The sequence below is a fragment of the Bufo bufo genome, chromosome 4 (assembly GCF_905171765.1).
Source record: "Bufo bufo chromosome 4, aBufBuf1.1, whole genome shotgun sequence".
NCBI lineage: Eukaryota > Metazoa > Chordata > Amphibia > Anura > Bufonidae > Bufo > Bufo bufo.
The window spans coordinates 84,146,387-84,173,888 of record NC_053392.1 but is presented as its reverse complement, the minus strand read 5'-3'; the positions used below and the strand labels follow the sequence as shown (position 1 = coordinate 84,173,888).

Sequence of the window (27,502 nt, the reverse complement as noted above, 5' to 3'; positions counted from 1 at the left end):
CATCGACAACTGGATCGCCAACTTTCTCAGCCGGGAGAGACTCTATCCCGGCGAAAGGGCTCTGCATCCACAGGCCTTTCTCGCGATCTGCGAACCGTGGGGTCGGCTGGATGTGGATCTCATGGCTTCACGCTTCAACCGCAAGGGAGAGAACTTTGTCGCGAGATCCAAGAATCCTCTGGCTCGAGCGTCGGATGGCCCAGGTGATCCCGTGGAGTCCATTCAGGTTTCCTTACGTGTTCCCTCCCTCTTCCGCTCATTCCACGTCTTTTCTGGAAAATCAGGTCCGAAGGTCTGCCCGTCATTCTCGTGGCCCCGGACTGGCCAGAAAGAGTATGGCATGCATCCCTAGTCTCCCTCCTCATCAACGAACCCTGGCGTCTTCCCCTTCGGGAGGACCTCTTGTCGCAGGGACCGATCTTCCACCCAAAATCTAAGGTCTTTACACTTAACGGCATGGCTGTTGAAGCTGCCGTACTAGGGGTTTGGGGTTTTTCGGATGCTGTTGTCCAGACCATGATTCGTGCCAAGAAGCCGCCATCCTCCTGGATCTATCACAGGACCTGGAAATCCTATTTTAGTTGGTTCGAACGCCACCAGCGGTCTCCTATTCTGTCCTCGTTGCCGCGACTCTTGTCTGTCGGGCATGGACTTGGGGCTGGCTCTCAGTTCCCTCAAAAGGGCAAGTTTCAGCCCTTTCCATTCTTTATCAGCAGAACTTGTCTTCGCTTTCTGCGGTTCGGACCTTTCTGCAGGGGGTAGCGCACGCTGTGCCCCCTTACCGTTCTCCGTTGAATCCTTGGGACCTTAATCTAGTGCTCAGTGCTCTCCAGTCCTCACAGTTTGAGCCTTTGCAGCAGGTGTCCCCTTTGCTTCCTATCCTACAAGGTGGCCTTTTTGGTGGCAATCACTTCCATCCATAGGTGCTCTTTCCTGTCGGTTGCCCTTCCTAATCCTCCATCAGGACAAAGTAGTCCTTCGCCCTGTCCAGTCCTTCCGAAGTTGGTGTCGGTATGCCATCTCAATGAAGAGCTCATTCTCCCTTCCTTTTGTCCTGCCCCGCCTCATCCTCGTGAGCAGTAGCTCCACGCTCTGGATTTGGTTTGGGCCGTTCGCATTTATCCCTCTCAAACGTCATCTTTCCGACGGACGGATTCCATTTTTGTCATTCCAGAGGGGCCGAGACGAGGACTGGCTGGCTATTGTGGAAGCGTACCGCATCGGTGACCGGGCACCACACTTCCAGGTTACTGCTCATTCTGCTTCTTGGGCAGTGCATCATGGGGCTTCGGCCCTTCAGGTGTGCAGGGCGGCTACCTAGTTGTCTTTGCACACCCTTTCAAAATTGTACAGGAGTACACACCTTTGAGTCTTCTGACGCTTCTCTGGGGCGTAGAGTTTTGCCGACGGAGGTTCTCCGATTGGCTGGAGGGTTTCTGCGTTTACCCTTAGGACTGCTCTATAACGTCCCATGGTCAAGCCTGTGTCCCCCAATGATATGGATGAGAAAAATAGATTTTTGTACTTACCATAAAATCTGTTTCTCTTCCGTTCATTGGGGGACACAGCTCCCACCCTTTCTTTCTTTTTACGGGCCTCTTTGTGGCCTGTGTAGTTCTGGGTTTGTTCATGGTTTGGTTTTCCTGTTTTTTCTTGCTTCTCCTCCTGCTTTTGCACAGTTTTAGCTTAGTCCCTGCAGGAAGAGTATAGCTGAGGGGAGGAGCTCACACCTTTGTGCTTAGTGTCCACCTTCTAGTGGCAACAGCTATACCCATGGTCAAGCCTGTGTCCCCCAATCAACGGAAGAGAAAAAGATTTTACAAAAATCTAGTTTCTTGTCCGCAATTGCGGGCAATTATAGGCATTTCTATCACAAATTGCGGAACACACACGGGCCGGTATCCGTGTTTTGCAGACCGCAAATAACTACGGTCATGTGAATGCGCCCTAAAGGAACTCAACCCCCATATAAGACAATGGAAACCAAAATACGGCTCCATGATTTATAGGGTTGTATGAGGTAAATAGACTACAGAGGACAGTGAATGGCTGCAGCAGTCAAATCTCCACCATCAATTATCACCTACCTACATAATGATACATCGAGCGTTCGAACTAACCACAGGACATTCTGAGACTTGCAGTTCTACAGCAGTACAATAAGACGCTGGTCACCACTTTGTGTCAAATTAAATAGGTGATAAACGATGGTAATAGTAAACCAATGGACTATAGGCATCCAACACCCCATCTCAGTCAGGATGTACTTACATACCGGGCACTGGGGACACAACTAATCTACATAATCAATACACAGCATGCACACGCTCCACTGACTGCGCAGGATGGCCTCCTCCATTAGGGAAATTTTAAATGAGAACACATTGCACTCAGTCTGTCGATCGCAAATTAAATGAAGAGTGAAGATGCCACCGAGACATCAATATCGCTCCAGTGACTGGAGAGAAGAGGATTCAAGGAGCCTCGAATACTACCTACCACCAACCTGCAAAACTACTCCAGGCCATGTCCTCAGCGCACAAATCTCTCCTCTGTTTAACCCCTTAACGGCCAGAGTATTTATGTCCTAAATGACTAGACATGTGGAAGTGTGGTGCTTTGTAGGCCCTACCCTCATTTCCTGGGTTATTAAAATTGTTTTTACACCTTTTTCGTGATGCGTAGGGCCGTTTTGTTTTAGGTTTTTTTAAATAGGGAGGCTGCGGCCGAGAGAGACACACAACCCATAGAAACTTACTTGGATGGAGGAGTGGAGAAAGCTGGCTTTTCTGGTCGTTTGGGTGGGATGGTGGCTGGCTTCACTAGGCTATTTGACTTGTTTACAAGTATGGGCTTCTTGGGAGGTACCTGAGGAGCGGCTGGTTTGGAAGGCTTAGGTTCCAGAGATGGCTTTTCATCTGTAATGATAAGATGGAAAGATTAGAGAGACTCTAGTGAGGATTCCAGCTGTCTATGTGTTACATGGATGGCCAATTATCTAAATGGGAGCCAGGTAATGCTACCGTGTACCCGTCCTGGCTGGTCTCTGCTTCTCCTGGCAAAAACAGAAGTTATACCCGGGGTGCTGGGAGCAGGACCTGTGCTGGTCAATCGATTGCCATTGTACTTACAGTACTGAAAGGGGTTAGATGACCAAGCTATCCATAGAATGTAATCTCTTCATTATAGCGGCCAGATCTGTTTTTCCTGATACAGAGCACCAGATCTCCTGCACGGAGTTAAAATGTGCTAGCCACCACTAGAGGGAGCGTGGTCTAACATCATGCAGTACGCTCCCTCTAGTGGTGACTGCAGGTAACAAGGATGCTTTGGTTATGCAGGGGATTTGGACTGCTATACAGACGCAATGAGAAATTTATAAACTGAAATTTGGACTTGAAGGCATCACAGTGTTAGAAGGTAGAAATTCCCTTTAAACTTGCTCGGGTTCTCCGGATATAATGACATTTTAGCAATTGCAAGCAGTCTGCCTCTCTAAGATGAGGATTAACACTTAGCTGCTCCTCTGTACCGCCTCCGGTGCATCCACGTTCTGGTCCCTGCAGTGTCTACATCCGGCACAGCATGAGCATGGTCACATGCTCCACTGCCGCCAGTGACGTGGCACTTTTGGCTGTGGCCAAACATGCGCCCATGCCCATGCTGCGCCAGATACAAACAATGCGGGGACCGGAAAGAGGATGCACTGAAGGCAGCACAGAAGACCGGAGCAGTGGGGAGAAGTGTAAATCCTCAGCTTAGTAACGTAGGCTACTGGCAACAGCGAAAATGTCAATATTCCCCAAGAAGCCCTTTAAGGGCTAAGGAAAAACCTTCAATTAAGAAACAATTATTTCAGATGGAAAACTCTTAGATGTTTTGACCTAATTGATCAAGCCAAATTAACACTGATTAATGAATACATGAAGCAGTGAAATGAGTAACCCCTCCTGGAGCTGCTCCTGTGCTCCCCGCCTGTGAGAAGACTTTTATCAATTATTTGTGTGACCATGCAAACTACCGTCCTCCAAACCTCCGCCTCCTATACAGTCGCCCCCACACTCACCTTTCTCTTCTGGTTTTGTTGGAGTAAACCTCTTCTCTCCTAGATGAAGCTCCGGCTTTGGCACTACCGGGATAATGAGAATAGGAGTGTGACAAATCTGGCAATTTCCTTAAATTAATTTTTCTTTATATTACACCCTCCCCATGTACCAGAATGGTGGTGCCTTTGCATCAACTGCATAGGAACAAGCCAGTAGAAAGCAAAGTGATCATCAAAAACAGTACTGGCTGCAATGGCAGAATAATTCTCCAGGTCTCTCCCTGTATATAAATTATTTAGGCACAGATAGTACCGCCTCCCTGTCTCTCCATTTAATGATGTGGGCACAGCTAACACTGCCTCCCTGTCTCTCACTGTATAACATGTGGGCACAGCTAACACTGCCTCCCTGTCTCTCACTGTATAACATGTGGGCACAGCTAACACTGCCTCCCTGTCTCTCACTGTATAACATGTGGGCACAGATAGTACTGCATCCCTGTCTATCACTGTATAACATGTGGGCACAGATAGTACTGCCTCCCTGTCTCACTGTATAACATGTGGGCACAGATAGTACTGCCTCCCTGTCTCTCACTGTATAACATGTGGGCACAGATAGTACTGCCTCCCTGTCTCTCACTGTATAACATGTGGGCACAGATAGTACTGCCTCCCTGTCTCTCACTGTATAACATGTGGGCACAGATAGTACTGCCTCCCTGCATAAATTATATAGGTACAGATAGAAATGCCTCCCTGCCTCTCTATGTAAATGATATGGGTACAGATAGTACTGCCTCTATGTCTCTCCATATAAAGGATATAGGCACAGATAGTACTGCCTCCCTGTCTCTCCATGTAATGATGTGGGCACAGCTAACACTGCCTCCCTGTCTCTCTATATAATGATATTGGTACAGATAGTACTGCCTCTATGCCTATGTAAATGATATAGGTACAGATAGCACTACCTCCCTGGCTCTCCAAAAAATTATGAAGTTTCAGATAGTACTGCCTCCCTGTCTCTCCATGTAATGATGCAGGTGCCGATAGTACTGCCTCCCTGTCCATGTAAATGATACAGGAACAGAAAATACTGCCTCTATCTCTCCACGTAATAATGAGGGTACAGCCAATACTGCCTCCATGTCTCCCCATGTAATGATACAGACACAAAGTACTGCCTCACTCTCTCTCTATTCAAATGACAGGTTTAGACAGTACTGCCATTGTGCCTCTCACTGTAAGTTATGTAGGCACATATGGTACTCCCCGGTAAATGATGTGATTACATATAGTAATACCCCCGTAGCTCTCCATGTGTGATGAATCCGACTGCAGCCTCTTATTCACTCACATAACACAAATCATTAGACAATTTGCACATCTAAAAACAAAAGTACAAGGTAGTACATACCCGGGCTTTTTGTAGGTGGCGGGGGCTTCTTTGGCTTCTGTAAGAATAAAAATCCCTTTTGATTATCAAGTATATAAGACCGCTTTAAATGCTTGATGCTGAATAGTCAAAGCACTAGTCAAGGGCAAATACTGGATTATTATTATTATTCAGTGCTCCAGATGGAGACCAAAATGGTCGACTCTTTAGTCTTGTCGCCATTTGCGACTAGACCCGCCGCTGCAGCTCTGCAGTTCAATACTGCGGCGGGGCACTGGAGATTATAGTACTCTGCCACGCCGCCAATTACCCTCAAAGGCTTCAGGCTTAGACGGCCTGAAGCCTGTGAGGTAGTAAATACCCGCGCAGGCGTGCATGATGACATAATCACAGCCGGCGCATGCATGATGACATAATCACGCCTGCCTGTGCCGGGACACAGTGAAGCGATGTGGCCGTAGACCAGAAGAGGTTGTGGCCTGCATCGTGAACACTGGAGAACGTGGGATACAGGTGAGTATTAGTTTTTTTTTTTTTCACTGCCAACTTGGGGGCCTTTACTAACAGGAAGGATAGCACTGCAGGGGGCATTGGGGACATAATACTGAAGGGGCACTTTGGGGCATTACTCAATGGGAGCACTATGGAAGGGAACTGTGGGGGGGATTTACTGTTGAAAGGGCACTGTGGGGGACATTACTAGTGGAGAGCATTACTAATGGAGAGGCACTTTGGGGGGACATTAATACTGGGGTTTACTTGGGAGAGATAACTGCCAGCATAATTGGGGAACTCTAGAGGAATTTTTAATACAGGGGACAGTATAAGGGCCATTACTAGTGGCACTGGGGACACTGAGGCCTTATAGTGGGCATTATCAGGGCATTTGTTAATGAGGGCACTATATGGGGCATTACTGGATGCACTGGGAGGGGGGCATATTAATCCTGGGGCACTATAGTGGCATTTTTACCAGGGGGAAAATAGGAGATATTAATGCTGGAGGCACTGTAGGGGCATTTATATTACAGGGACATAATAGGGGACACTATACAGGCATTACTACTGGAAGCACAATATAGGGTTTTATTATTATTACTGGGGGCATTTTAGCAGACAATATTATTACTGGGGAGGGGGGGAGGCGCGGGCATTATAATTGCTGGAGGCACCATAGGGACACGGTCTACTGGGGTCACAGGGCTGGGAGGGACAGCAGGATAACATTGTTGGGAAACCAGGGCAGGGAGGTTGTGTTGAAAATGTGGGGAGGCTTATAGAAAATGTAAGACATCTAACATATAAAAAGCAGAAGATAGACACTCGCGCTGCCGTCTGTATTGGGGAGAAAGGAAATTGAGCCCACACAATTGGAATATGCGTAGGCCCCGTCGCTGCAGGGTTCTACTGTAAGGTTAATTGCCAAAAAAAACACAGAGTAGATGGAGACCTAATATCAAAAGCAGAGAAAAAGAAAAAGAACCCGCGCTGACTTGTTTGTCACCTGCAAGAAATGGGTATTGTTGCACTAAATATAGTGGGTTACAACATATAATGTTAAATACCCATATATGTATTGCCGCAATAGGCAGAGTGTATACTGACACTCGAATTCTACTCCTTTTGTGGTGCCAAACTCCTCTGTCATCAGACATCTAACATGTTTTTAACAAACTCTGCAGAGCATAAATGCAGCTGAAAGAATCTGTCATGGCGGTGTGGGTCAAACAAAGGAGAAGAGGAAAGAGATCATCTACATGACAGGAGAGGTTAATGGATGGAAGAGGTATGTGTTGCTGTAGTCTTCAATATGTTTCCTAGTTCTGGCAGGAAGTCTGCTGTATGTAGAGCTGGCTCACTACTGTCTCATCTCCTCCGTGTCTTTTTAACTTATAATCATATGTATTTAAATTTGGCGACTACATTTTTCAGTTCAGTAGCCAATGGCAATTAGGTATTTTTTTTTTGTCTGGAGCACGGTCATTTATTTATATAAGAATGTTTGCAGCGTACTCAAGTTGTGTGCAATAGGTGTTTCTGGGTGATGTAGTGCAATATACACTAACCTGGTACAGCTGACTCTCTGCAAGGGCAGGTATAGGTAGAAATAGTTCGTGACGCCAGTGCCAAGTAAACGGTGGCACGCCGTTTGCGGATGCAGGAATAAATTGAGGAAACGTAGTCTTAAAACAGAACTCCAACTTTAGTAGTTTTGCAAGCAGAGACAATATTGGAATCGCAGTTCCTTGGCATACAGTCGATTTTGCAATTCGGTCGATGCAGGCAATTCAGTTATAGCAAGGTAATTACAGAGGGTTGAACACAGGACTTGCAGCACAGGAGCTTGCACTCTAATTCTGTCTGATCCTGGAATATAGCATATCTTCACCAAGGCCCATTAACCTAATTCTGGCTTTATATCCTTGGCTATGTCTTTTATAAGTACCTCCTCTGTCTTTCTGAGTACCTCTGGCTTTCCTGATCTTTGCTTCTCTGTCTCTCTCAACTTCTGGACACTTCCTCAGGCTCTAGAAACTTCTGAGCTGTGGTCTAGACTGACTTTTACTTCCTTGTCTGGCCTTATATAAACTAGGGCTCTCTAGCTCCCTCTAGCGACTAGAAGCTGGAATGACACCCCTGCAGGCCTGTACATGCAAGTGTCATAGTAACAGGGAAACACATAGCATTGCATTACATGACATTTTATAAAACTGACATATACCAACTTCTCCATAACTAAGGAGGGACGACAGCACACCAAGTGACACTTTGGTAGTGACGGGTATTACAGTCCCCGTACACTACATACCCCACTGCTTTAAGCTAAGTACGACCTCGGACTCCATCATGGGTCGCCCAACTGGAATCTCTACCTGAAATAGAAAATAGAGACATGCAGGCATACATACATGTAATTCATCTGCATTTACATTTACATCAGGTCCAATTGGCAAAGGTGAAGGATAGTGACAAGGGGCGTCGTTCTCTTCTCTCAGGATAATGAATGGAACTGGGGCGCTGACCTGGCACAGCGTAACATTATAACCAGGATAGTCCATGACAATGAATAAGTCCATGATAGAACAGCAGGAAACGGTAAAACAGTATAATAACGGAACTACCCAAGAGTTTCCTGTGGGTGTATCACAGGCAAGGGCTCACGTGGAGGAGTCCATTCTTGCGCACAAATGTCAAGTAAGGTATTGCCCGTGGCAACTGTCTGGGAGGAGACACCACCAGAATAATCAAAGTCTCCTAAACGGACTGGTGGGCGTCCCCTGGTCATCCGGGTAGACCGTCTCAACACAGGGGTCTCCTCTTCCCTTAGCAACGAGGTAGAAGGGAGAGGAGCAACAGGAGGGTCTCCATCCGTGAGACCTTGGTCAGGAACAACTGGAACAACAGGAACAACTGGAACAACAGGAACAACTGGAACAACAATATCCACGAGAGGGGGTACTGGATCCGGAGCATCTTGAACCGGCTCTTCTGGAGGTGAAGCTACAGTAGGTGCCGGAGCAGGCACCAGCAAGTTCAACCAAGGTGTCAGAAGCCAATGCATGGGATCAGCGTCATACCTCAGATTACTAACAGCCTGCATAGGATCCTCGGGCTGTAGTGCTGACTCTGACACAGGGTATTCAGATCCAGAACTCTCGTCACTAGGTTCTGGTGTCAGGCAGAGTTTCAACCGGTTTCGGTGTACAATTTGGGATCCCTTGTCTTCCCGGGTGATCTCATAAGTGTGAGTTCCAACATTTGGGATTGCAGTGACAACATAAGGACTTCGCTCCCACTTACTGTCCAATTTGCTGGTACGACGGTTATTCTTTAACCATACCACGGCCCCTATGGTCAAGGGTTCTGCATAGGCTGCCTGATCATAGTCTCTCTGCTGTCGGTCTCTAGCAAGGTCCATACGTTCCTGAACAATGGCTTTGGCTGCATCTAATCGCCTTTGGTGCTCAGCAACCCAGTCGGTGTTAGGTAATGGGTTAATGCAATCAGGCACATGTATGTCCAATGAATAATCAGCAGGCAATGTCCCTTGGCGCCCAAACATCAAGTAAAAAGGGGTATACCCGGTGGAACAATGTATGGTATGATTGTATGTGAACATGAGCTGTGGCAACAGACTGGGCCAATCTCCTCTGTTTTCAGGAGGCACGGCCCTCAGCATCTCTATCAAGGTCTGATTCATTTTTTCACATAATCCGTTACCTTGAGGATGGTAGGCCGTTGTCCGGATCTTCTTACAGTTGTGTAAGCGGCACAGTTCATGGAACAGATGGGACTCAAAAGCAGGTCCTTGATCGGTGAGGATCTTTTCTGGACATCCATAGGGCAGGAGGAAATGCTTCCAGAACATTTCGGCTGTAGTCTTGGCTGTCTGGTCTCTCACAGGCACTGCTACAACAAACTTTGTGAAATGATCAATAATAGTCATGGCATAAGCATACCCTGAGCGACTAGGCTCCAGTTTTACATGGTCGATGGCGACAAGTTCAAGAGGACGGGTACTTACAATGGGTCTCAGTGGTGCCCTCTGATCATGGTGCTCACTTCGTTTCAAGGCACAGGCTACACACTCTCGACACCACTTCTCCATGTCTTCTCTCATGCCTACCCAGTAAAACCGCTGGCGGATAGTAGCCTCAGTCTTTTGGACCCCAAAGTGACCGGATTGATTGTGGTACATCTCCAACACCATACCTGCATCTCGTCGGGGTATGAGAATCTGGTGCACTCTCTCGTTGGACACTGGGTCTAGGCTTCTCCGTAGCAATAGGCCCTTTTGTATGAAGAGTTGATGGCGCTGTCTCCACAGTTTGATGAGCTCAGGATCTGCACTCTTCCGCCGAATCCTCTCAGGGGCTCTGCCACTAGTAATGAAGTCCAACAACTCACCCAGCACTCTACTTTCAGACTGTAGTTTCACCCACCTTTCTTCTTTAGGATCAGGCCTACTGGAGGGTGAAGGAACTGCAGCTCTGTTATTGGTAGCTCGAGCCTGATCCTGTTGAGCAAATTTGTTATAGAAAGCCGGCATCTCTACATCTTCCCAAGCATCTCGCACATCATCAGGAGCCGTCTCTGTGGGAAGCCTGGATAAAGCATCAGCGTTATCATTAGTGCGTCCAGCACGATACTTTACAGAGAAATTATAGTTGGCAAGGCGAGAGGCCCATCTCTGCTCCAAGGCCCCCAATCTAGCTGTATTGAGATGTGCCAGAGGGTTATTGTCAGTGAATGCAATGAACGGGGTGGCGGCTAGATAATCCTTGAATTTTTCTGTCACCGCCCACACTAATGCCAGGAACTCTAGTTTGAAGGAACTATAATTCTGGTCATTTTTCTCAGCTCCTTTCAGGGAGCGGCTTGCATATGCTATCACGCTCTCTTTTCCCTCTTGGATCTGGGCTAACACAGCTCCCAGGCCTCGCTTGCTAGCATCAGTATAGAGATGGAAGGGCTTGCTATAATCTGGATAACCTAACACTGGAGGCTCGGTCAGTTTCTTTTTTAGCAATTGGAACGCTATCTCTCTTTTCTCATTCCACTCAATGGGCACAGGAGTTCTAGGGCTTTTCTTGGGTTGCCCCCTCAAGAGTTCCTGGATAGGATCAGCTATTTGAGCAAAATGGGGGATAAAACGTCGATAGTAGCCGGCAAAACCAAGGAAACTCCTCACCTCTTTGACGGTAGTAGGAATCGGCCAATTACGGACAGCTGCTAATTTATCAGGGTCAGGTTGCACTCCCTCTCCGCTTACTACATGCCCCAGGTATCTTACTGCAGGTTTGAGCAGGTGACACTTGGATGGCTTTACTTTCAAGCCATATTTGATAAGGATTTCAAATACTTCTGCCAAATGTTTCAGATGGTCTTCATATGTTTTTGAGTACACAATGACGTCATCTAGATACAGCAGCACTGTTTCGAAGTTTTTGTGACCCAAACACCGCTCCATTAGTCTCTGGAAAGTTCCTGGGGCATTACATAGCCCGAACGGCATACAATTGAATTCGAACAGGCCCATGGGAGTAGTGAAGGCAGTCTTTTCTCTATCTGCAGGGGCCATGGGTACTTGCCAGTAGCCACTGGTCAAGTCCAATGTGGAGAAATAGGCAGAGGAGCCCAGAGCAGTTAGTGACTCCTCAATGCGGGGCAGTGGGCATGCATCTTTGTGGGTTATCTGATTAATTTTCCTATAATCCACACAGAAACGGATACCACCGTCCTTCTTCTTTACAAGGACCAGGGGTGCAGCCCACGGACTACGGCTGTCCCGGATTACATTGGAGTCCTTCATCTCTTGGATCATTTCCTTTACAGTCTGATATGAAGTAGGCGGTAAAGGTCTGTACCTCTCCTTGATAGGAGGATGAGAGCCAGTAGGTATAGTGTGTTGTATGGCACTCACCTCTCCATAATCAGTGGCATGCTTACTGAAGGCCTGGTGGTGCTCTTTGACAAGCTGTATAATCCCTTCTTGTTGCCGTTGGGGGGTATTCTCGTCCCCGACATGGAGCTCTTCCCACCAGGGCACTTGTGGCTGGGTCACCGGCGAACATCCGTTGTCTGCAGCTGGCGGCTTTTCTGTCACTGGAAGACGAATGATGTCTTGGAAGGACACCTGGGACAGCTGGGCAACAGGGCAATGCTTAGTAAGCGCAACGGGATGATTACTCAGGTTAATCAGACGGACAGGTACTTTACCTTGGGAGACGTTCACCAGGCACTTGGCAGCTCTCACATAAGGATAATCCTCCATCTGGATTGGTTCCACCAGGGCTGGATAATCTCGGCCTTCGACTCCCAGGACAGCACGACACCACAAAAGAGTTTGAGAATTAGGAGGCAAAGTCACAGGCTTAATATCCCGGATCCTGGCAGTACAAATTTCTCCTTTCCCATTAGCAAACCTCTGCTGGGCACTTAACACAGTAATAGTCTTTTGAATCACCCTCCTGGATGCAGAGGAAGCTGTGGGCAGAGTCTGATGTAATACAGCAAGTATTTCTGAATAACAGTTTTTGAAGACATTGGTGCCTAGAATGACAGGATGTCCCCCTCTGTCACCGGCCTGTACTACGATCACTCCCTGTTGAGGCAGGGTTACTTCTCCCACCTGCAGGGTGGGTTCCCAGTATCCATGAACCTTTACTGGTTTGCCATTACTGGCGATAATTTCCACCCAGGATTCAGGCGGTTGGGTCAACTGGTTGGTGTCCCAGAACTTTTCAAATGCAGGCAGCTGAATAGTAGTGACCTGAGACCCAGTATCTAATAGGGCTTCAAAGGGGACCCCGTTGATCTCTATATTGATTTTAGGATGGGATCCTACATACCGTGGCATCCAATTTGGATCCTCTGGACCTAGTGTTCTACCTCCCGAGGGGTGGTCCTCAGCCTCAGGGGTTGCCCGTTTAACTGCCAGCACATGGATTCTGTGTGTCCCAGCTTTTTGCAGTATGTACACACGGGCTTCTTGCGACCTCTATTACGCCTCCCAGGATCCCTGGGGTGAGTCTCTTGGTATGGGGGTGAGAACGGCCTAGGAGATGACAGGAACTCTTCTTCTGTCATTATGGGTTTTTCCCATTCCTCTATTTTTCTGCACACTTTCTCTAGACTTTTAGTGAGGTGATTTACTTGCTCTGTCAGCATGGCAATAGTATCAGTAGCTGACACTTGAACAGCTTGGCCGGCCTCAGCTTGGTTAGTGACAAGCGGTTTTGGCTTGCAGGCTGATGACTCAGATAGGGCGCTCAACTCAGGAGATACTGTGGACCCCAGAATTTTTATAGCCAGTTCTTTAAAGTCCAGAAAGGCACTGTTAGGGTGCTGGGCGGACAGCATCTTTAACTGGGTCCTTATTTGTTCACTAGACACCCCGTTGATAAATTGTTCCCTCAGGGTCTGGTCCCGGTTATCAGCCTCTTTGGGATCTATCTGGATTACAGCCCCTAAAGCCTCCTGAAGTGATAGGGCATAGTCACGGAGGGACTCACCGGGCTTCTGTCTCTTGCTAAAGAAGTGCATCTTTATCTCTGAGGCAGTCCTAGTTTCAAAAGTGTCTCTGAGGCGGGTGAAGATCTGTTCTAGAGTACTCCGCTCAGTAGCAGGCCATGATAACACTTCCCTGCGGGCAGCCCCCTCCAGTTGCGCCAGCATGATTTCCATTTGCTGGTCGGCATTTATAGGGTATAATCGGAATAGTGCCAGCAACTTTTCTTCAAAGTCCCGTAGGGTATGGGTCTCTCCCCTGTAGCGGGGGAACCATGGGGCCCCGAAATAGTAGGGCATGGTAAAGGGCATCATGCTAGGGGCTGTAGGGTGATCAGGAGCCGCAAGCTCTCCTGGGGCCGGCTGCTCAGGCACTCCTGGCTCTGACATGGTAGTCTATTGAGAGGTGGCCGCTGGCGACTAAAGAGGCCGGTATACTCCCCTTCCCTCCGGTTACAAGTGCTTACCGGTATCGCCGGGCTTGCGCAGGTCCAGTCTCGCGAGGTTCCGGACGTCCTGAGCACCCGATGACGCAGGAGAAGCAGGGCCGCGGCGGTGCGATGATCAAGAGGGGCGGGACTCTCTGTGTCTTTGCAGGGATCCGCCCACGAAAGTCCTCAGCGGCGCGGGAAACTTTACTCCAGGCAGCCGGTGGCCATCTTTAGCAAAACGCTGTCCATTCACTGACAGCAAGCAGGATTGCAAAAAGTCCACAAAACCACATTCCAATGCGGCGATTTTCTTCCTCTGTGTAGCGCAACACTGCACAGCGCTTTTTAGAAGTTTTGGGTACACTTTGGGTATGATTTTCAGTCCACTTGAATAAAACAGGCAAATTGTCACTTTGGTCACAGGCAACTGTATAAGGCACAAAGTTCACGCTTCTTGCACTATAAAGCGTGCAAATCCTGTTCGTGGAACGCCAAAAGAGAAGTGCAGCGTACTCAAGTTGTGTGCAATAGGTGTTTCTGGGTGATGTAGTGCAATATACACTAACCTGGTACAGCTGACTCTCTGCAAGGGCAGGTATAGGTAGAAATAGTTTGTGACGCCAGTGCCAAGTAAACGGTGGCACGCCGTTTGCGGATGCAGGAATAAATTGAGGAAACGTAGTCTTAAAACAGAACTCCAACTTTAGTAGTTTTGCAAGCAGAGACAATATTGGAAATGCAGTTCCTAAGCATACAGTCGATTTTGCAATTCGGTCGATGCAGGCAATTCAGTTATAGCAAGGTAATTACAGAGGGTTGAACACAGGACTTGCAGCACAGGAGCTTGCACTCTAATTCTGTCTGATCCTGGAATACAGCAATTCTTCACCAAGGCCCATTAACCTAATTCTGGCTTTATATCCTTGGCTATGTCTTTTATAAGTACCTCCTCTGTCTTTCTGAGTACCTCTGGCTTTCCTGATCTTTGCTTCTCTGTCTCTCTCAACTTCTGGACACTTCCTCAGGCTCTAGAAACTTCTGAGCTGTGGTCTAGACTGACTTTTACTTCCTTGTCTGGCCTTATATAAACTAGGGCTCTCTAGCTCCCTCTAGCGACTAGAAGCTGGAATGACACCCCTGCAAGCCTGTACATGCAAGTGTCATAGTAACAGGGAAACACATAGCATTGCATTACATGACATTTTATAAAACTGACATATACCAACTTCTCCATAACTAAGGAGGGACGACAGCACACCAAGTGACACTTTGGTAGTGACGGGTATTACAGTCCCCGTACACTACATGTTACTCCCTTCTTCTCCCACGGGGAGAACCCTTCCCGGCGGAATATCTCCGGCAACTGAGGGTTTTTCCAGAACGATGTAGCCTGGGTGAAACCCGTTAGCTCCCAGCACTTGCGCCAAACCCTACTAATTATGTGAATTGTAGGCCTTCCCGCAACATGAGCGGGGAGGCCCCCCTGTTCCAATACGACTAGAGGGGATCTACACTTTATAATGTCGGACACAAATTTTGCTGACAAGCCTCCTTCAGGAGCCTGTCCCCAACACCCTAGGTGTTGCATCTGCGAGGCGATGAAGTAAAGCCTCGCAGAACCCCCCCTTCCCCCCAGGTCCTTCCCCCTCTGTTTATCCTAGAAGATTTTTTTGCGCCAGATCAAGCTTCTAAACAGGCCCCGTATTTAAAAAAAATATCCTCTTGCGGGATCCACACCGGGGAATTGTGCAGAAAATACATGAGCTTCTGCATCAATATCATTTTAAATGAGATTACTCCTACCAGCCACGGTTAGTGGCAGCTTACACCGTGCATTCATTTTATCCATCCTACTTTTTAGCAGCGGTTCAATGGTATCTTTTACATAGTGGCTGATATCAGAGGAGACTGTAATACCTAGATATTTAAAGCTCTTAGTAACTTGCACCCGGGTGAACAGAAGGGAAAAACTAGGGATTTAACACAGTTTATACGGAGACCCGATCTATCACCGAAATCATGTATAAGGGACATTATGGGACTGAGCAACTCCTTTAAATCCCCAACATACCGTATATTAGCATGTTGTCTGCATATAATGAGACCCGTTCTTCACTAATGCCCGCCGGAAACCCCACAATCTGTCTGGAAGACCTCAATAGACCTGCAAGAGGTTCAATTGCTATAGCAAAGAGAAGGGGAGAGAGGGGACAACCTTGCGCACCACAGGGCTTTGATATAGCAACTGGACCCAAGAAATAAAATTATCCCCAAAGCCCACAGCCCTCAACACTTCTCATAGATATTGCCATTCAATGCTATCGAATGGGCCATTTTAGAGCTATTTCTATACATTACAAAAATAAAATAAAATAAAAGAATGACAGTTACATTTTAACGTCAGAGGTCAGTAAGGAAATAGGTCTGTATGATTCAGGACGAGACAGGTCTTTTCCTGGTTTCGGCAAGACCACGACTATTGCCTCCCTCAATAAATCAGACCATCTCCCCCTCTGAAAGGCCTCTATAAATACTTCCAAGAGCTGAGGTAGTAAGACAGTACTACACTTCTTAAAGAGCTCCGCCGGTAAGCCGTCCACCCCATGGGCCTTTTCATTTGGGCACGACTGAAGCGCCAACTCCAGTTCTTCCAATCTAAGAGGCTGGTCCAGATAGATCACATGCTCCCTCAAGAGCTTGGGGACAGAGATGCCAGCGAGATAGTGCGCTAGGTCTTCTGGGCTCCTTGACAATTTGGACTTCTATAGAGGCTTGTATTAAGAGTGAAACACTTACAGTATATCAATATCAGCAGTGACCAATGAACCTTCAGCATTCTGAATAGCCCGCACTCTGGAAGGTCCATCTTGCGCCCGTACTATTCTAGCTAGCAACCTGCCAAAGCCCTCCCCAGCCTCAAAGTACTTCTGCCTGAGAAAGAAGTGTCTATTGTCAGCGGTATGCAGTAAATGTTCCTTTAAGGCTACCTGCGCTGCCAACCACAAAGTCTCATTCTCATGGGTAGAAGACTCGACAAACTGAATTTCTGTCTCCACAACTGATTTAGATTTTGTTTTATGCCGACTAACCCACTGGATATACAACCCCCTTATGAATGCCTTACAGGCCTCCCATATTATTATTAAAGCGCCATTCATTCCATAGCGCTGTACATATGATAAGCGGTGCACATACATAATACAGACAAGTGCACTAAGCACGAACAAGAAGAGTTACAAACTGGTGCAGAAGGAGAGAGGGCCCTGCCCGTGAGGGCTTACAATCTACAATATTTGAGCTATTTCAGATGTCTCCCTCTACTGGTCAACCCATGGTACTGACACACAATCAAAAGACGTATGACTAGAGCCTGCAACTGCTAATGTAATAACCGGGTCCACCAAGCCACAACATATTAATCCCTTACCGTGAACCCGGTAAAAAATTTTGTAAAAAAAGCCATTTTTGTCACCTTACATCACAAAAAGTGTCATAGCAAGCGATTAAAAAGTCATATGCACCCTAAAATAGTGCCTATCAAACCGTCATCTCATCCCGCAAAAATGATACCCTACCTAAGACAATCTCCCAAAACATAAAAAAAAAAAAATATGGGGCTCAGACTATCGAGACACTAAAACATGATATATATATTTTTTTTTAAATATGCTGTTATTGTGTAAAACAGAAAAACAAGTGCGGATGGTCAGAGCTGTGTCTACTGAAATACACAACATACTGGCCCACTAAATTTTGGCATAATTTGCACCAAAATGTGGCACAATTTGGCGCATGTAGATTTAGATACATTATTTACGCCTATTCTGGAGAAGGGGAGGAATTTACCAGAATGGGGTGTGACCTTGTGGGAAAGGGGAAAGACCTAACATGCGCCATAATTCCACGGAAAAATTTCTCTAACCCAAAAGTTAGTCTGACGTTACACAAGTGTCTATCTCTGCACCACATCCATCATCCTGCCTAGGCCCCTGCGTTAATCTAGTGCAGGTCTAGACAGTCTTGAGTTTACATCATCTATAGGATTAGTAAATCTGCCCCACTATTACCAATATGACAAAAAAGGAGGTACAAATACAAAAAGGTAGAAAAAATATCTGTGCCTCTTATGTCTGCGGTAGGCGGCAGCAGCGGCACTTTATGTGAATCATGTACTTTCTTCTGACATCTCTAATGTATGTACTGTACCATTTATTACTTCTATCCCCGGATGCCCCCCCCACTGCCGTGTGACTAGATTACAGCTTTAACACCTTGTGGCTATTTGCTCTTCCTCTCTGTAGGGTTATGTTGACTCATGGGGCACGACACTTGTAATGATGTAGTGAACCCATGACACATCGTATAATGTAATAGATTGCACACATGCAGTATATATCTTGCTTGCCAGACGGACTATTGTTAACCCCCTTCCGATCTCCGCCATGCATGTACAATGAAATTCGGGTCTTTAACCCCCTAAAAAAACAGGCCTATTTTCATTTTTCCTCCCCACATTCCAATGGACATAGCTGTTGATCACGGCATCTGAGGGGTGAAATGACGGGGTTTGGCACGATAGCCTTTCCCTGTCATTACGGCGGGGTGCCTGCTATATAATACAACCGGCAGCTGCAGTGTATGGAGCGGGCTCACCGCAGGAGTGTATAATGCCATACATGTACGGCTTTATGCGATAAGGGGGTTAAAGCAGCAGCTGGGTTTCTGCTGTTTCCCGCAGCAAACACCCGAGGCTAATGTCTGTGATCGGGGATAATGCCGATCATAGACATTTAATTCCTAAGTCACCGTAGTACCTTGTTTTGTCACTTCACCACCCCCTAAAAAAATTCATAGAGTAATCAAAAAGGCATACACACTCCAAAATGGTATGATTATAAAAAGTACAGATCACCATGCAAAAAGAGACCTCATTCAGCTCCGAAGATGTAAAATATATATAGGGGGGGAAAAAATAACTAAAAACTTATGGAGCACAGAATATGGCGACACAAAGCAAAAATCAGTAGTTTTTTTTTTTTTTTTTTTACAAAGTATATATATATATATATATATATATATATTTTTTTTTTATAAAAGCCGTTGATCTAAAGTTACTCGTGTTCCACTTACTTCCTTTTCAGAATCTTGGATTATAGCAGCAAAGTTGTCAGGAAAAACTCCTTCCTTTCCGTTGAGCTCACCTCTCCACCAGCCCGGATCTCCTGTGTCCTGAGAACACGGCATGAAAATAAGAGGGTAAATATGGATTTCATAATAGTGAAATATAGCGGCGCATAACACATCCTTAAAGGGGTTGGGCAAGAATTTAGGCAACCCCCCCCCATGGCTGGACCTGTAAAGAGAAGCTTACCTACCTGCTCCCCATCCTGCAAAGCTCCGCTGGGCTCCCACGCTGTGAGCAACTGGTTTGAGGCCACCTGCAGCCAATTACTGCCCGCGGCGGTGACCGCCTCCACTTACGTCATGACAAATGGTCACAAGATGCAAGAGGATCCGGTCACCGCCACGGCCAGTGATTTACTGCATGTTTCCGGCGAGGGAGCCAGGCGATGCAGGAGCAGGGAGCCAGTGCCAGGAAGCAGGTAAGTAAGGTTCCTCTTCCAGGTATGGCTAAGTGGGGGTAGTTTGCTAACACCCCCCCCCCACCCTCTCATTCTTGCACAGACCAGTATTCCAGTTGACAGCATCTTTCGCCTATCTACTGGACAAGTGAAACCTTTTGATGTTTAAACCAAAGTCAAAAACTTACCTTACTTATTAGGTGGAGGATGTCACCATCTTTAAAACTAAGCTCATCATCATTGGTCGCATCGTAGTTGTACAGCGCCCGACACATCTATTTGGCTGTTAGGATGTGAAATAATTGGGAGCAGAAGTAAATAATAACCATATAATCCGACAAACCATGAATTTCTAATAAAACAAAATTAAGTGTCCATTGTGTAGAAAATTGCCAAGAGATTCTTACAGGTTATAGATTTTCAAACAACTATAAGCTTCTAAGAAGTATATGAAATGTAAAGAATATTCCAGACAAATAAAAAACAAAACTCCCATCCCATGAGGTCGAACTGGCTGCAGCCGTCCCATGTACCAAAGCTTCAGCCTAGTAAACAGGGAGCACTGGATTTGTGGCCGAGGACTGTGGAGAATGAAGCCGTTAACCCTTTTATCACCTAGCAGCTAGGAATAAAGACATGACAACCTTCTTTTGTTGGGTAAGAGTCGGTCACAGCTTTATTACTCATCTCTTTATCAAACCAACTTTTATTTTATACTCAAAACCAACATCAACAAATTTGGAGTCTCCAGAAGCAGTATGCCCCACAGACTCCCTCTGTGGGCAAGTCCGCCTTCTTCTCCATTTTTCATTTATCACCGACCTCCACGGAGGGGCCAGTGTATTCCTACACGGCGCACCGACCCCCACCCAACAAGAACTGGGCCTGCTCAATTCCATCCTGTAATCCAGACAAGAAAATATCTAAACCTATGTCATTTAAGTGGACACCGTCAGGCCGCATCAAACGCCCGTTATCGCCCTCTAACTGGCGATGGCGTACCACTACCCCTGCTCTGGATCGTATAAAACGTGAAATGCGGTTATTGACCGTGCGTCTGGCCCTCTCTATGGCCGTGGCATCCCTAGCCCCTTGCCAAGTAACCCGGGGAATTATTTCTGACCACACGATAATCGCCTCTTGAAAGAAAGAAGGAAGTCTCTCTAAATCAGCTCTTATCAATGTAATCAATTCTGCTATCTTTAGCAGACACAGGTCATTTCCACCAGCATGTATTACTAATATCACCGGGGATCGCACTAGATGGCTGCATTCCACCGCCTCCGGGAGAACCTGCGACCAACATAATCCACGGACACCTCGCCAGCGTGCTTGAATATTCCGGAAGCCAAGGCATCAGCCACCTGGACGACTTTCCGCTCTCTGTCCTGCCCAGAAGATGTATGAATGTCCAATGAAACATACCGTAATCTGGGCTGCATCTAAAAGAAAATCAAATCAATAAATGAGGTCGAACATAGGAAGCAAAGCAGTCAGATTTCCAACGGCCAATCCTCTGAACCTCAGCCTCTGGCAACCCAGCGCGAGCCGCCTCGGTGGCTGCCCCAATTCTGAAGGAGTGCGTGCCAAATTCTGAAACTGGTTAGTGCAGAAAATTGAGGCAACGGTGAAATATGGATCTAAATTGAAAACGAGTAAGAGGGGTGCCGTCATCATGTATCAGGAAGGTAGCTCCCACAGGTTGCATAGATACGAACTGGGCTACAGCCGCATGTGGACAAGCTGGGCCGCCAATTTTATGCAATGGAAGCCAGGCCCCCTTTCCAAAATCATCCGTTTTGGAGCGTCTGATGAAGACCCTTAATGCCGAGTCGCTGATGAAAACATCTGTAGCTGACAGACCTCCTGAACGGATACTGGAAGGGGAAACTAGCTCTCCAATACGGAGGGCCGCAAAAAAGGCTAAGAAAAAAGCAGCCCTAAATAAACTCACCTCAAACGGGGACGAACAAATGGAAGGCAGTAATTGGAACATGGTTACTAACAAAGCAAATGAAACCGGGCGGCGGCATTCGCGGCGCACATGCTCTTTACGCCAACCCTTAATAGCTTGTCTAATTAAGAAATGCTGCGTCACGTCCTGCCAACCTTGCATTTTAAGGTAAAACGAAACTCCCCATAATCTTCGCTGCGCAACTAAAGCACTAACTCCTTTGGCTCTCATAGACAAAATATAAGAAATGGTCACCTGTAAACATGCCTCTGGCAATATTACATTTGCCAAATTCTCTGCCACCGCCCTCCATTCTGCCCACGCCTTACCATGCGCTGACCATGTGGCTGGTGCCACTGAAGCTTGCACCATACTCATCAGTCGTTGATCGGCAAATCCCAAAGCGTTGTCGGGCACGGGATCCCATCTCTGGCTGCCCCCGGCAACAGGGACCTGAATTCCTGCCAACGAAAACGGGAGAGAGCGTCAGCTATAGGGTTGTTTACGCCTGGCACATGCCGAGCTTGAAACCAGACATTGAATTCTAGACATCGGAGGACCAAGTGACGGAGTAGCGATAGAACTGGAAGGGAAGAAGAGGTTAATGAGTTAATACAGCAGACCACCGCCATGTTGTCCGTGTAAAAAAATACACGCCTGTTTCAGGAACAGGAGCCCCATATGTTGATAGCTACAATAATCGGAAACAGCTCCAGTAGAGTGATGTTGGTGCAGAGGCCCCGTAATCGCCACGCGTCAGGCCATGGTGCGGCGCACCACTCCTGGCCTAATATTGCACCAAAACCGGTGGACCCAGCAGCGTCCGTAAATAGTGACAAATCCGGAGATGCAACTTCCTTGGATTGATAACAAGTGTGACCATTATACTGACATAAAAAGGAATTCCAGACCTGCAAATCCAATTTCAGCTGCTTGGTCAACCGGATGTGGTGAGAAGGCTTTTTTACCCCGCAGGTGGACAGTGATAGTCTACGAGAAAAAACCCGAGCCATCGGCATGATGCGACAAGCAAATACCAATAATCCTAGTAGCTCCTGCATTTGTCGTAGTGTCACTGATTTTACCGACATGCAACCCAATATCAAGGCCGATAATTTTTGCAATTTGTCGCTTGGAAGGCGAAAAACCATCAAATTGGTATCAATTTCAATACCCAAGAACGTGATGATTGTCGCCGGACCAACCGTTTTATCCTCAGAGAGGGGAACCCCAAAACGAGCCATATAAAAACGGAATGTATCCAGGAGGAATTGACACTGTCTCGAATTGCCAGGGGAAACGAATAGAAAATCATCCAAATAATGAATAACATTCTGTGAGGATGTTTCAAAACGTATAACCCATTCCAAAAAGGTACTGAACAATTCAAAATAATGGCATGATATAGAGCAACCCATCGGTAGGCATGTGTCATAATAATAGGCATCGTCCACCATGCATCCCAATAGATGATAACAATCAGGATGCACGGGGAGTAAACGGAAAGCTGCTTCAATGTCAGATTTAGCCAACAATGCGCCCTTTCCCGCACGGCTAACTAGAGCTACTGCCCTATCAAATGACACATAGGACACCGAAGATTCCTCCTTGGATATGCCATCATTCACAGATGAGCCCTTTGGAAAGGACAAATGATGGATCAATCTGAATGAACCTGCCTCTTTTTTAGGTATAAGGCCTAAAGGGGATATGCGTATGTTTTTGAACGGAGGGAACTTAAACGGTCCTACTATACGCCCTAAAACGACTTCTTTACCTACTTTGCTTCTTAGTTCTTCTGGGTTATCCTTTGCAGATTTCAAATTATCAGCAATAGTAGGCAGGGAGGAAAAATAAAACGGAATGAAAAAACCTGACGTGAAACCGGAACGCAGTTGAGCGGCCGCCTGCTCATTGGGGTATTGGTCTAGCCACGGGGACATCGCGTGCACGCTCACCGGGGTCTTTCCCTCCGGCAGCAGCTTGGGCTTTATGTACTGAGAGCTGGCGCTGGCATCGGATAGCAGCATGTGAGCCTCCACAGACGGAACATTCATGTTTGTATTTGCATAGGGCAAAAAATTTACAATGTCCCTCGTTATATAACCAGCAGGCCCCTGGCCTGAGCACGGCCACTGCACCATATGCATTTGCTGAGGGAGCAGTGGCCGCCGGAGGAAAGGGTTGCGTTTTCTGTGACATCATAAGGCGGAGCCATAGATCTGCTGCCTTAACCCCCCAACCTATATCTGGTTGCAAGGCTAACCTTCGGCGGAACTCTTTGTCGTAACGCCACCAAGCGGAGCCGCCGTGCGCCTTAAACGCGCTATAGATAGAGTCCATGTAGACAAAAAGGTCCGCCGATAGTTCTGGGCGACGCTGAGCCATTGTATAACCTAAAACCGCAAATGCTTGTATCCAATTACCTATGGTACGCGCAACTTTTGGTCTGCGATCTATAAAACGCTCAGCATTGGGGCGCCTTTCTTTATCCACCGTATGTTGATCCACAGAAACAACGACCATATGTCAATATACTGGTTGGACCATATTTTATTTTTGGTGTCCTCATCTAAATGAGCTCCCAACGGCGTTAAGCCGCAAAATATGGATTTCTTATGATCATGGATTTGTTGGACAGAGGAACAGTGGAGGGCTGAGCAGCGGGGTCTAATTGTGCTAATAATGCCCTAAGCGCTGGGACCAAACCTTTGGCTGCTGTATCCCCGCCCCATGCCCCAGTAAAATTGTACTCACCGGTAGCTGGATTCTGAGGTGTAGGAGTGACAGAACTCGCCTGAGGAGCAGCTGTTGGAACCGCGCTGGCAGGCTCCGCCACGCGGGAAGGCCTTCTTGACTGGTGTCTGGGGGCCCGCATACTTCTAACATGTGACCTGCCGGAATCCGAGCCGCAGGAGCTCACGTCAGACGATGAAGGCGACCTCCATCTTGCCGATCTGGACCGTGTCGAACGGCTGCTACGGCTATGGGCTCTGGATGCATGGCGGGAACGGCGGCAACGGTGAGAACCCGACCTGCGCCTTTCTCGGCGGTCGTGCGACACTGCAGGTGATCTATGCTGTGAAGAGTAGCGTGGGGCCGGCTCCTGTACAAGAGCGGTAGCTGACATGGACATCAGTTCATTATTAACTGTCATAGATGTGATAGGAAAGGGGGGGGGGGGGGGTTTGCCTGCAGCAGTGGCAGTGGGGTAGGAGCGCCAGTAACAGGCGGCTGTATTGTAAGGCCTTGAGGGGGTATACTCAGAGGCATGGGCTGCATTTCTGGTGAAGGTGCTGCCATCATAGCATTAATCGCCCCATCACCTAACTGTTCTACTACAATGGGAGCAGGAGCATGCGATATAATCGCATTCTCCTCAGCCGAGGAGCGCTCACTCTGCCTATTGCCCATGGTGAGGTGTGCAGTGGGAGAAGGAAGGAGGGGCTGAGACACTGCCGGCGGGAACTGGGGCTGCTGTTCCCGCGGCACCGGAAGTTGAGGATTAGTGGGCGTGGCCTGCGGCCGTGTAGGCCGAAGCGCAGGAGTCCTCCAAACCCTGGACACCAGAGGATCCCTGCGCTGCAGCTGCCGCCGGCTCCTAGTGCGGCGAGGTACAGGGGTACTAGAGGGACTAAGTCGGGCGGGTGGGCGGGTATTCCTGGTGGGCCGCCTGCCACCCGGCTGCTCCGCTAGCACTGCACCAGGGGCGGGCGGGGGGATAGGTGGCTTAGGCGCTTGTATGCCCGCAAACATGCGAGCAAGGAAAGCCGGGCCCTCTTTCTGTAAATGAGCAGCAAGAGCTGCCATAAGCTGATCCTCTGTGGCCATACCTGCTGACGGAGCTGCCTGCTGTAGCCGTAGAGGAAGAGGCAGAGCCCTGCCAAGCCCCCTCTTTTAACCATGCGGCGCCTACCACTTATCCCCACCAATCAGTAAACGGGGGAGGCAGCATAGTGAGATACCTAATATGTAAATAGCCGGCCCAAGTGTATGGGGAGCTACACCACCCCTTGCCTCTTGCACTTACTCAAACCCTGCTAGCTGCGCTCACTTTAACCCTTTTGTCTCCGTCTCCCCAGTCCTAGGCGCCTTCACTTAACCCCCTCGGCGCCACTAAGAACAATGGGGGATTTAAAGGGCTTGGCCCATTTGGTGGCATATCCCTAGGATTTGCAGTTCTCTCTAGAAGAAGGCCCCCAATGTGAAAAAGTGCTCACAGCACAAGCGCACCCACCCTCCATTCACTTCTAGGGGAGTGTCGAAAATAGTTGAGCGCTGGTAAATGGAGAGGTGACTGAGCTTGTGTGGTGCATCCTCCTTCACGTTGGAGGCCTTGTTCTAGAGATAAGTGGGGGTCCCAGAGGTGGGACCTGCACCTGTCAGACCTTGGTGGCATATCCTAGTGATATGACCCCAAAATGCGAGATGGGCCATTTAACAGGTAAATACGTCATCTTGCTGGAGAGAGGCAAGGCATATAATATTTTGGGCCACCCCACATGCAGCTATCCCCTTGCCAAGAAAGAAGGGCTTTAGCTCAACCTCAAAGCAATAGTTACCAATTCTCCGCCGGTCCAGATGTCTGATACAGACACCTACAACCCATATATCACACAGAGATATAAACCTACCTTTAGGTCTGCTGTCTGTTTCTGTCCTGGAGGGCTCTGAACTTAAAGTGCGAGCTACTTTTGTCGGTGGCGTTGGAGTAGGTGACGGCTGAAAAAGAGTAAAGCCAAAAACTGAAAACCTATCAGAATGGTCCCAATCGACAATCCATCACAGAAGCTGGGAGAGAGCAGCGTGGGGGGAGGGGGGCGAAACAAGATTTTAGAACAGATTTTTGCCTTTTCCCCCCCAATATTTTCCTTGCAATCATTCATTAAAAGCAGAATGCCAAAGAGGACTCGATGCTGGAGGAGAGATAACGCCCTCCGTCCGCTGGACTACGGACATGTGATAGCAGGCCGCGTCTCCCCTGACATACGGGTACTGCATACCGCATTCAGCCCATTTACCTTCTCAGGCTTTTTCACGTCGGGTTCAGGGTTGGGTATCCGCGTTTTAAGCTTCACAGAGCCTTCTTTGAAAATGTCTCCAAAACCGACTCCCATGACTTTCTTTGGCTGTGCCACAGACAGAGGAGGCACTTCGGGGTTAACGGCTGGAGAAATGATGGGAGATGCAGGGGAGGCGACAGAGGCAGCTGCAGGTTCTGCTGGAAAAAAAAAAAAAACGACACATGAATATCAAGAGCCTTTAAAGGGGCACTCCAAACTAAGGGCCCTTTTACACATGCAGATTATTAAGCCATTAGGCAGCAAAGCATGTTGGTCGGGACATCGCAGCTTTCACGTGGAACCAAAAAGAGTCCTAAGCAGGAACAGACCCGTTAAATGAGTGCTGATCGACTTGTGCATCACTGATCGCCAATCATTCAGGGCTGTAACTGCGTCTTGTAAAAAAGGACCCTTAGACATGTATGGTATCTCTCCCTGAATCGGGTCCCACCTCTGGTAACCTGACCCGATGTGAAGATCGGGATCCCCGGCTTGTCTAGTGAGGCAGTCGACACATCCAGGTGCAGAATAACTGAAGACACGGCTGCATGTGTGCGGCTCTTTCCATTCACTTCTATGGGAACCGCGTAAAAGGTAGGATACACCCTTCATACCTACAGCTCCACACAGAGGCATGGTCTATTACATGAGAACTGTAACGAGCAGCGCACCTCTGTGATCACCACCACGACCAGGATGGATTTTTCATCCTGTGGAATTACCATACATGAAAGGTCCAAATCAATGACTGCAAGCAGAGATCTTGATAACGTGTCGTGCACGTCCGTCTCTTGCTTGTATTCAGTTCTCTTTTTTGACAGATGGCAGGAGTTATATAGCAATGCTCTGCAAGATGGCGATCTCAATTTACATGTGTCTTCTTGGCTGTTGGGAAACTACGACCCCCAGCATGCTCTGCCACAGGATGATGGCTGGTTTTTAACCGCCTCACGTCCGCCCATAGGATATAAACGTCCTATGGGTGGACGTCTATTTCTGACAGCACGTTTTAAAACGT

At 47.8% G+C, this 27,502-nt stretch overlaps 1 protein-coding gene across 1 annotated transcript; it reads right to left on the bottom strand.

Moving 5' to 3' along the window:
• Positions 1–2,754: 2,754 nt before the first annotated feature.
• Positions 2,755–26,640, bottom strand: LOC120999002 (CD2-associated protein-like). Its single transcript, XM_040429878.1, has 7 exons — positions 26,443–26,640; positions 26,056–26,143; positions 19,656–19,750; positions 19,016–19,114; positions 5,466–5,502; positions 4,067–4,129; positions 2,755–2,918 (listed from the first exon to the last, which is right to left on the bottom strand). The coding sequence occupies exons 3-7, from the start codon at positions 19,740–19,742 to the stop codon at positions 2,755–2,757; spliced, it is 450 nt and encodes a 149-aa protein (XP_040285812.1). The 5' UTR covers positions 19,743–19,750; positions 26,056–26,143; positions 26,443–26,640.
• Positions 26,641–27,502: the final 862 nt, after the last annotated feature.

Coding starts and splice junctions, on each gene's coding strand:
- LOC120999002 (XM_040429878.1), bottom strand. CDS start 19,742: ATGTGTCGGGCGCTGTACAACTACGATGCGACCAATGATGATGAGCTT. Junction 19,115..19,655: donor TCCTCCACCTAATAAGTAAG/GTAAGTTTTTGA, acceptor CCGTGTTCTCAG/GACACAGGAGATCCGGGCTG. Junction 2,919..4,066: donor AACAAAACCAGAAGAGAAAG/GTGAGTGTGGGG, acceptor TTATCATTACAG/ATGAAAAGCCATCTCTGGAA.